We start from the raw sequence: 11,414 nt of genomic DNA, 5'->3' as shown, positions 1-11,414 counted from the left end.
AAAAATAAAACAAAAACAGTTGCTTAGCTATTCTTATATATGTATATATGCATTCAAAGAATTAAAGATACCTTCTCTATTCCCGTCTCTGATTTGGGATCCGTTTTGAGTCTCCAATTTGATCCGATTAAATTGGAGATTCGCTGCTTCAATCGAGACGAATATCCGTAAGTATCCAATCTCGTAGAAATTTTTGCCAACCTTGATGAAAATCCCCTTGACTATTAACCCAGGTTATGCTGGATTTGACATTATTATCGGAGAAATGAGAAAATAAACATAACGATTTTTTTTTTTTTTTTAAGCATGCAAAATAATCAATAACGATATTGATTAAAAGCTAATAAAATATAATGTTTATTGTTAACATGTGTATGAAATTTCCGCGCCAACTACTTCTCTTTCTCTAGCGTTGGATTCCAACCCTAACAACCTCAATGCATTTCCCTCTCAATCTCATTCTCAGTTCTCTCTTTTTTCTCTGATCTTTCCTCCTCCGATCCCACGATTAACAAATGGAGGTCGACGATCGCTTTGTTGAATTGAATACCAAGACCTGCGTCGTGTTGGGCGGCCGTGGATTTCTCGGCCGATCGCTGGTTCTCCGCCTCCTGAAACTCGGCAAGTGGAATGTTCGTATCGCTGATTCTGCTATCTCGCTTGAACTCGATCCATCTGAGCATGATTCTCTCCTATCTGACGCCCTTATCGCTGGCCGGGCTTCGTATTTCCATGTCGATGTTCGCAATAAGGATCAGATCGTTGCAGGTCTTTGTCTCTCTCTATTTCTCTGTTTCGTTGATTGTCATATGTTGATAAGTTTTACCTCATTTTAATTTTATGTTGAATGGATGGAGTTAATTGAAATGGTTTTGAATATTCTTTATAATGCACAAAGATTCTGAGCCTTTTTCTATGTATATACAACTGGTTGAATTTTAAGATGATCGATGTCCGGATTTAGATTGCCTTCGTGAAGTTGGAGTTAATTTTATCCTATGAAAATAATGATGGATAGAATTAGAAAGTGATTTGATTGTTGAGACAGTTTCCATGAACTGCTGTACAAGTCCGTTGAATTTTTAAATTATTTGAATTATCAAAAGGCTGCTATGATAGTCGAATGAAACTTGAAATTTTAGGTTCTTTTGTTTTTGGTGGTGTGCATGACTCTTTCCCCTTTTTTCCAATAATTTTCCAAATGTGTTTTAAAGTGATTTTGTTTTGGAATATTCTCTCCATTTGATCATAACGGTAGTATGTGAAACTGCTGTGATCTTTGAGTTTTGTGGAAATTCTCAACTGTATCATAATAGGAAATTCGATGGAGGATGTTTTCTTCAGCTATCAATAGCGTTGGGAGGTTTCCCGTAAAAACCTTTATCTTTTTTTTTTTAACCTTTACTTTCTTGAAAGCTTAGAGAAATGTAAAGGGAAGCAAACTGAAAATTCCATAATGAATCGTTAATTTTTGTTAATTTATTGTCATTCTTCATTGTTGCTACTTCCATCCATGGCTGTCTATTTTCTATCCTGAAATATGTCAATAGCTTAATTGGGTATCAACTACTTGTGTGACAATTTTTTTTTTTCTTTTGCAGCTCTCAGTGGTTCTTCCGTCGTGTTTTATATGGACTATGAAGATTCACATTCAAATGATATTTATCTCTCATACATGTTTATAGTCCAAGGTATGAAAGCTATTAATCTTTTGTGAGAATCCTTATTCTGAACATATCCTACTACAAAGAAGGATGTAATTGCTGGCACCTTGATTTCTCATTTAGGTGCAAAAAATGTCATTAATGCTTGTCGAGACTGCAAAGTAAGACGGCTAATATTCAACAGTTCTGCTGATGTAATTTTTGATGGTTCGCGTGATATACATAATGGAGAGGAATCATTAACATACCCATGGAAAGTATGTTTCTGCCTGAAGTGTTTCTCAATCATCTGTTTTTGGACATCCCTAACATTCTCTTCTGCTAATCATTTCCTCATCAAGTGAGTACTATGTACAGTTTGAGGACATGTTGAGTGACCTAAAGGCTCAAGCTGAAGCACTCATTCTGTTTGCCAACGATATAGATGGACTTCTAACATGTGCACTTCGCCCTAGCAATGTTTTTGGGCCAGAAGACACTCGACTTGTTCCTTTCATAGTGCATCAGGCAAAATCTGGTTTGGCAAAGGTTTGCAGAATTATTTATTTTTTAGTCCATGCTTTGTTATAACTATTGTCATGGAAACTTCCGTAAAATATATCTAGTATGGTGGATTGTTTGTGCTTTACCATTAATGAATACAAACTTAAGAACAATAGATCTGATAGAAATTGGTGTCATAATACAATTCATAGTAGAAAGGTCATATTCAAATATTGGTTTACTCGTGCTTTGTCTTCTCAAAGTAAGTTTAATCTATTGAGAATACATATCTGTTAGTGTGATCTATACAAAATGTACATTGTCTACTCTTATTGAAGTAACAGAGTTTCTCATTTCAGTTCATTATAGGGAAGGGTGAAAACATGTCTGACTTCACATTTGTTGAGAATGTGACCCATGCCCATATCTGTGCAGAAGAAGCACTAGATTTTCGAATGGTGTCTGTGGCTGGAAAGGTATTGCACTTAAAATATTGTACATAGTCTTTTCTCATACTTTTAGTGATGAGATTCATAAGAAAGTAATTTTCTTTAATCATTATGTAGGCATTTTTCATCACTAATTTTAAACCCATGAAGTTTTGGGATTTTATATCTCTCATTTTGGAAGGCTTGGGTTACCGAAGGTACAAGATTTTAGTTCATGAACTTTTAGATGATACTGTTCTATTGATCCCTTTCCTATTTTTGTGTTTGTGTTGTGCTGGCATGTATTTGATGAGGATATTAAAGCTAGATAGTTTTCAGTTCTCTTTTCATTTGTCTGATAATGCTGTCTTGCTACTTGTTCTGACAGGCCATCAGTAAAACTTCCATTTAAGATGGTTTGGAATGTCCTCTTGTTTATGAAATGGATTGATGAAAAGTTCGGATTCAATAAATATAATCATTCCACTTGGGCTCATTACATTCAGCTAGCCTCGTGCACTAGAACCTTTAATTGTGTTGCTGCACATAAACAAATTGGGTACTCTCCTATAGTCTCGTTGGAAGTAAGTTGCAATGAAAATTTATACCAGTTTCTTTTTTATTCATTTCTTTTTTATTTACAATGTATAATCGGAATATTGTCTTCTGTTTTTCTCACTTGTCTTTGTTTACTATCCTACCCATTTGAGGTCTTTGATTAATTTATAGATACTTAAGTCTGCCAATAGCAAAACCAAAAATGGTGTATTCTGTTGTTGATTTAAAATTTTAAAAGAAGTTCGGTTTTTTCTTTGTCATTGTCTACTGGTTTATCTCTCTCCCTCTCTCTGTCTCACATGTATAGTCCTGGCACACACTGTACTACTTCGTTGCAGGTTGTGAACAATTACTATGTTGTGCTGATTTCAAAATATATGACTTTGGTAGGAATTGTATGTATGCTTTTTTTGGATGAAAATTTCAAATTATTGATGAATGAAATTACAAAGGAGGAGCAATGGCTCTATCCAAACCCATTGCAAATTAAAACTCGTGTAATATTAAGAGGAATGGGTTCAATTACTCAAAAGAAGGGAGCTAAGAGAGTAAAAGAACCAGTTTCCTCAGAATAGAAGAAAAGTCTGAGCATTCGTTCTTGAAAGTATGCTTGTTCCTATCTCTCCATGAGTCCCATTAAATGCGCTGATACAAGATCCCAAACCATCCTTTATTTTCTTTCTTAAAACTTTTGTCCCTAAGCCTTTTTAATGGTTGAGAGAGAATAGAGTTTAGGGGAAAGAGTGTAAAGAGGTTTGTCACCTTTCGATAAATCTTCCTAAAAGAGAGTGCTTTTTGGCACTGTGAATGATGAACCTGATCTTCTTGCCATGATGGATTTTAGCTTGATGGTTGTTCTCCAAGGCCTTTTGGAGAATTTGATTTAGTGGTACAACGCCTCCAATCTCAACTTTTCATGGAATTCTGCTTTTATTTTCCTCTTCAACTTTTCTGACATCCGAAAGCCACTTTAGATCTTAGGGATCTCATGCCTTGTATCTTTGCAAATAAGGCATTGTGGAGCTAGACACTAGTTGATGTATTTGGATATGTTAGAGAAGCGAACGTCAAGCATGCAGCCTATATATCTTTGGCAACTTCTGTTTCTTTTGGATAGTCGCACCTTTGTTTTAAGCAGTAATAGCTTATGAGTTTTCATTTGTTCTCATTTCTTTTTCTTTACTGGTCAAATGTACAGGAAGGCATCACACTAACCATTAAATCATTTTCACATTTGCGCAAAGAATTGTCTCTTGCAAGTTTCACTGAATTTACTGACGAATCAAAAGCTGATAAGCTACTGGGTGGTGGAAGAGGTTCAAACTTTCTCTTATTTAATTTATTTGGCATCATTTCTATACTAATATTGCGTAGTCTACTTCAATCGTTTTTTTTTTTTTTTTTTTAATGAGAAACATATGAATAATTTCATTGATGGGATGAAAGTACAAAAAGGCACAAAAGCCGTGGGAGAGACTACTTCAATCATTATTTAGTTGGATTTTCTGATTTCAACCAACGGACCTTGTGTTCTCTAGATGATTGATTTTTTTTGTTATTCTATGTTTAACTTGAATGGTTGTTTTCATTTGACCAAAAAAAGAAGAAAAAAAAACACGCATGAACATGACCTCATTCAAAAACCCCAACAGCTCGACTGGGGCTGAATGAGAGCATGCTTGAAATACAATATAATTATATGCAGCAGATACATGGATAAATTGGCTCTTTTGAAGAAATATGGAATATGGCAGGAAACACCAGCTATTTCCCACGGAGCACGTTAATAACTGTCCTGCAATGGTATGGCCATGCATGGCTGACATTGCATGGCTCTTAGACTCTAAATTGTAGCTTGAAACTGAGATGGATTTTGAGTACTTTGTAAAACTTGGTTTTTTGGTTCATATCACAGCCCTTGTATTTTCTTTTTGAGATGAGAAACCATCATTTTCATTCAGATAGATGAAAGAAGTAAAAAAGAGCCAATAGAAACACCAGAGCCGAAAGGAAATGTTTACACATAAAACAATCCTTTTACTTCGTATTTATTATTAAAATTCAACAAATATTGTTAAACGACCCATAATTTAGTTGGGGGTTTATGTGATATACTTGGAATTTGTTGGGTTTTTGGATACATGTGCCTTATATATGGATATTTGAACTGTTACAGAAAAAATGATGCCCATTGATTAAATCCAATACATTTAAAAAGTATACTACGAATATTGTAATATCTATATTGTTTTAGAGCCGACAATTTTTTTTTAAACGGAAACATAACTTTTCATTGATATTATGTCACTTTATAGGTTGGAGGAAATTAATCTAATTCAGAGATATTACAATAAATTGTCGGCTCTGAAACAATATGTTTCCGTTTAAAAAAAGAAAAATTAAGGGTGAAAGATGTTTACTTCACAACTTATGTTGCACAGTAAATGAGCAATTAAGGGAGCCATAAAACATAATCCAAGTCAAAATATTGATTCTTTTGGGGCCTTTTGATTTCCAAAGGGCTTTGTACATAACCTTTTCAAGAGGAGAAGAAGCAATCAGATATTTGGACAAGGATTTCATTGAGTACCTTCCTGAAGCATCCAAAGACCATAATCTTGAATCTGGTAAAGAAGAAATTCTGTTGCCCTCAATTTTACACGGGAGCTGCTGAAATTCAATGATCTCCTCTTCTTTTAGCTGCCTATGGAATAAAAGATTCCAAGAACCAATAACCAAATCCCAATGATCATTGACACTGCCTTATGGAGAAGCAATGCGAAAAAGCCTAGGAAAGCAAACCTTGAAAGGATTATCAGTACACCATGAATCTGTCCAGAAGAATATATTCCTCCCATTACCAAGCTTAAACTTTGCAATCGGGCCAAATTGACAGAAGCTGGTCCATGGACTTCTCAAACTTAAACCAAGCCTACCCGAAGTGTGCCAAAGATGAGGATCAACTCCATGAATGCTTTTAACAATTTTGCACCATAAAGAGTCCTGCTCCTTAAGGAATTTCCAATTCCATTTAAACAATAAAGCAGTATTTCTGTTTTTCAAATTTTCAATTCCTAGACCACCATCTTTTAGAGATTTAGAAGCTAACTCTCATTTAACCAAATGATTCAGCTTGCTACCTTTCTGACCTTCTCAAAAGAAGTTACATAAAAGTCTCTCCGACTAGGCATATGAAATAAGGACATATAATAAGTTGGTAGGTTGGTCAGAACCAAATTACATAAAGTTCAACGCCCCCCTCTAGACAAGTTATACCATTTCCATTTATCAAGTTTCAAAAGGACCTTATCTATGATTGGCTGCCAAAAAGAGCGTTGTTTCGGATAACCACCAAGAGGTAAGCCAAGATAGATGAAAGGCAATTTACCTGCTTTGCAATTCAGCCTTCCTCATCAATATTGACTCCATATAATGCGGATTTCTCCCCTTTAGAACCGACAGATTGAATCCATGATATAGAAATTGATGGGAATTAAGAAAAGAACTAGTTGTATTTCTGATAAGTTAGTCTTAACGTTCTGGTTGAATTCTTTTGATGTTTATAATGCATAGTTTGTCATTGAATCCTTTATGAATAATGGGTTAGTCTCTAGTAGTTTGTATGTACTGGTACTTTGTCATTTTATTAGTGAAAAGCATTGAACTATCCATGTGGCTGAGAGCCCTCTCACAGCCTAGGCACAAGACGCAATTATCAGGGGCGCGCCCTACCACTGAGCTAATAGCCCGTCGTACAGGCTTCCCGTTGGGGGCCCACTATGCCAAAAACGAGAGAAACCCCATCCCTCTCTTTCCTTTTTTTCACCCCCATTGTCGCCACATGAGAGGGAAATGGGGATGTAGCTTAAAAATAGCCTATGGAGGAGATCTCGTTTACTGATGAATGTTTTGAAATTCATCTGTTTACAATTTGAAATTTGCAATTGTTCTTCCTTATTGCTGCATCATTTGGTTTACCTTGGTAACATTAGCTAAATTTGTACTAGGAGAATGACATTGGACTTCTTTCTGCAGTTGCTGATATATTGTTATGGCGAGAAGAGAAGAAATCATTCACATGTTTTCTTGCTTCGTCTCTATTGTTTTATTGGTTTTTTATACGTGGAGGAACTTTTATATCATCAGCAGCTCAACTTCTGTTGTCTATCATTGTCGTCCTTTATGGATATGGGTTCATACCACCAAACATGTAAGTAGCTCATGAAGTCCTACCTTGGCATTAGATGCCTACAGCTGCAGTTCTAAATGCAACGATGATTCACGTTTTTTTATGACTATAATTACTTTCTTTATCGTGGAAGTGGAAGTGATATATTTCACATTCAAAGTTCTAGGATCCTTGAATTATTGTCCTGCTGTTATTTGCTTTATATGATTATTTTCCTTCTCGTGCAAGTCCACGACATGATGAATCCTCCCTTGTTTCCCCTCGACAGGCTCTTTTTTATCTGTAGTTTTTGTTAATCATCATTGTTTCAGTTGTAGTTTGTTGAACTGCTGATAATGAGGTTTTTCCATCAGATATGGGTTTCCTGTTCAAAAATTATCTGTGACAACGTTTCGACAATCTGATTCAGTAGTCAGAGATTCAATCATGACCCTAGCATGCTTGTGGAATAGAGGTATACATAATGCAAGATCATTGGCCCGAGGAGAGGATTGGAACTATTTTTTTAAGGTATGACTGCGACACTCATTCTTTGTGTGTATCCTGCTATTCTGTGTGGACCCTTTTTGTATTTCAGGAAGTGTTGCCACGATGCAGTGATGAAAAATTTGATCTCACTGAACTTGTCCCAGTATTTGCTTAAAGAACAAATCGAGAGACCCAATAATGTGATGCACACAAGTGTAGGGAATTTACTCAAATTGACAAAAGATCCCAAAACTACAAAGAGCCACCATATGTATAAATATGGCAAGGCTGGTAATTAACTCCAACTTAGGACTTTAACCAACAGTAACTAAAGCCTAAATTCTAAAATACAGAAAGAAATCGGTTGTGGTAAAGGACTATTGCCACCCGAATAATGCTAACGTACAAGAACTTGAAGAAACAGAGAAAAATGTTCAAGTAAAGCCAAGAAAAGCCAAGAACATCGAGACATCCCTATATCAAATAGTCTTTTGGGCTTAGGCTTGAAACACGGTGAAAAAGAGAAAACAAACCTCCTTTTGGTTGTGAAGCACATAATGTGTGAAAAAAATGAAAAGTATAGGGTTCAGGTAATGAGATCATGAAAATTAGGTTAAATTATAAGTTTAGTCTTTAAATTTCCATGGTTTGTCTAAGAACTTATTGAATTTTAAAAGTATTTGATTGGTCTCTTATAAAAATATCTATGGATCTCCAAAATTTCAATTTTACGTCTAATAGGTCATTGATGTATTTAACATTTTTTAAGCTTCACTTTTATTCTTGCATTGTATCCGTTCATTGTGTCTAATTTCTTCTTCATGGATTGTGTCTAATGCCCTTGTATTCTTTCATTTTTTTTTCCTCAATGAAAGCAATTGTTTATTAAGACCCCGATTGGTAACTATTTGGTTTTTTGTTTTTGTTTTTGAAAATTATGCATATTTCATCCACATTTTTTACAATGATTTGCATCTTTTTTAAGTACAATGATTGAATTCTTAGCTAAATTCGAAAAACAAAAACAACTTTTTTAAAGTTACTTTTTTAGTTCTCAAAATTTGGCTTGGTTTTTTAAACCATTTGTGAAAAGTAGATAACAAATGGAGAAATTTTGGTGGAAGTAGTGTCAATAGGCTTAATTTTTTAAAAAAAAACAAAACATAAAATGGTTACCAAATGAGACCTAAAGAAAACATTTTAAAGCTTCACGAACTTGTTAGATATTTAATTAAATTTTATTTTCTATCTTTTGTTTAATAGGTCCGTGGATTTTTTAAAAAAATCTTTAAAAGTTATGGACATTAAAATTAATAGTTTGGAACCAATTAGACACTTTTAATTCAAGGCTCTAGTAAACACAAAATTGAAAGCTTATGAACTTGTTAGGTAGTTCTTAAAGTTTAGAGGCCTAATAGATACAAATCTTGACAATCTTAAAAGTTTGGTGACCTATAGATACAAATATTGGTAATCTTAAAAGTTTAGGGGCCTAATAGATACAAATCTGGACAATCTTAAATGTTCAAGGACTAAAGTTAATTTAATGGGAAAATAGGATGGTTTAGACTTTGCATGGCACTTCATGGTAGTTGTCGATGCTTGAAATCATTGCAAAAAACCCTATTTTTGTGTAACAATGAGTTTGAGATGAAAGTATTAAAAGGTGTTACTAGTCAGAATTATCAAATTCACTTTTGACTTCTTGACTAAGCACAATAAAAAAATTTGCACATTTCAAAGTCATCTTTGGTTTGATAAACTAGTACATGGTTGGTTATAAATGTTGTACATGTACTTACCGTTTATCATTCTATAATAATTTCACACAATTAAACGTTCCACTGGTTACAGGCTGTGGCATTTCTTTATCTTCTCAAGCTGTTAGTCTCACAAGCCTTGACTATGCTGTTAGGCATGGGTAAGCAACAACTAGATTTATTTTTAACAACAGATGTTTATTCCTTCGGAACTTTTTTTTTCTTTTCTTTCTTTTCTGAAGTACTTGTTCCTTCCGACTTATTATAGTAATTGACGGCTTAAATATTGCAGGACTGGTGTTTGCATTCACTGCATTCTTTGTGTATGAGCAATATGAAACCGAGATAGACGAATTCGCAAAGTTCTTTTTCATCGGCATCATGGAATTAAGGAGACTACTTGCAAGTCATTTACCAACACCATTGATGTCATTTCTCTGTTGTGACAGAGTATCACATCAAGCTGCAGTGACAAAGCGATAGAGCAGAATCCCAAAACATATTAGGATCGGAAGATTTTTCGGATGTAGCTCGTTTTGATCGATTCATTAGCTTGCTAGGGTGTCTACCAGAATATGTAGAGCCTTTCGGCCTAGTAGAAGCAAAGAAATGGAGGTAATCTATCATATTACAAACTCAACCTGCTTTTTAACCTTATGTCAAAGATCAGAGGCCAAATAAAATGTTGAAATTCGATACCTAGTGTAGACGAGCAACATCAAGATGCAGATGAAAATTTGGGTTGAGTCTGGTTTTTGCCTCCTTTTCTATCAACATTACTTGTACTATTGGTAGCCAGCAGCTAGTGCAGTTCTTCAAATATGGGGCTGCATGTTTGTTTTCCTTGAAACACCATATAGGCTTGAAAAAGATAATGCAAACCCCCCCCCCCCAATGTATTGCAATTTCTTAAGCCTTCTACTTGTGATTCACCTTAGTTGCTTGTTGTTGGTATATATTGAATCAATATGATTTGGTCTATAAATCTTTCAAGATTAAAATTGAACTTGTTTTTGTCCGTTTGACCTTATATCTTGGTATATGAGAATTGGTTAGAGTTTCTGAAACCTTGTTTGATACAAAATTTTTGAGTTAGACATGAAATACAATATTAATTAAGGTTTATGGGTTGGTCGTCCACTTTTCCATGGATAAAGATTATTCTATGTCCTTATAAAAGAGTGAGTTTTCTATTTTCTCTCCTCGTTCATTTACTTTTTATTTTAAATATAATTAATTAATTAAACTAATTGATATTAACTTTTCATGCACAGTCAAATATGCAAATAAAATCATCTTTGATTCCCAAAACATTTTATTCTCAGGCATATTATTCTTGAGTATCCTTTATTCTCAAGTATCGATAAAATCTTAAACCAATCACTAAGGTCCTGTTTGCTAACTATTTAGCTTTTAGTTTTTTATTTTTAAAAATTAAATATGTAAACACTATTTCCACCTCTAAAATTCTACTTTTACCTCTAAATTTTTCAATTGGTTATCTACTTTTTACCAATAGTTTAAAAAATCAAGCTAAAATTTGAAAAATAAAAAATGTAAATTTTAAGAACTTGTTTTTATTTTTGGAATGCGGCTAAGAATCCAACAATTGTACCTAAGAAAGATATAAATCATTGTAAGAAATATGAATGAAAGAGGTTTAATTTTCAAAACCAAAAACAAAAAATGAAGATCCTATTTGGTAATCATTTTGTTTTTTGTTTTTGTTTTTGAAAATTAAGCATATAGACACTACTATCATCTCCAATTTTCTTTATCTGTGTTATCTATTTTTTATTAATGGTTTAAAAAATAAAGTAAAATTTTGATAAATAAAAATAGTAGTTTTGAAAAAGTTATTTTT

At 34.0% G+C, this 11,414-nt stretch overlaps 1 protein-coding gene across 1 annotated transcript; it reads left to right on the top strand.

Moving 5' to 3' along the window:
- Positions 1–281: 281 nt before the first annotated feature.
- On the top strand, positions 282–10,556 carry LOC120085819 (3-beta hydroxysteroid dehydrogenase/isomerase family protein). The gene is made up of 12 exons (XM_039042032.2): positions 282–768; positions 1,602–1,691; positions 1,788–1,921; positions 2,022–2,192; positions 2,507–2,623; positions 2,714–2,793; positions 2,964–3,159; positions 4,332–4,449; positions 7,169–7,343; positions 7,676–7,832; positions 9,645–9,711; positions 9,843–10,556. Exons 1-12 carry the CDS (start codon positions 516–518, stop codon positions 10,031–10,033), a joined length of 1,749 nt encoding a protein of 582 aa, XP_038897960.1. The 5' UTR covers positions 282–515; the 3' UTR covers positions 10,034–10,556.
- Positions 10,557–11,414: the final 858 nt, after the last annotated feature.

Source organism: Benincasa hispida, chromosome 1, assembly GCF_027475165.1.
Source record: "Benincasa hispida cultivar pf3 chromosome 1, pf3_genome.v1.1, whole genome shotgun sequence".
NCBI lineage: Eukaryota > Viridiplantae > Streptophyta > Magnoliopsida > Cucurbitales > Cucurbitaceae > Benincasa > Benincasa hispida.
The sequence above is the reverse complement of the archived record's forward strand: the minus strand, read 5'-3'. Positions and strand labels throughout refer to the sequence as shown.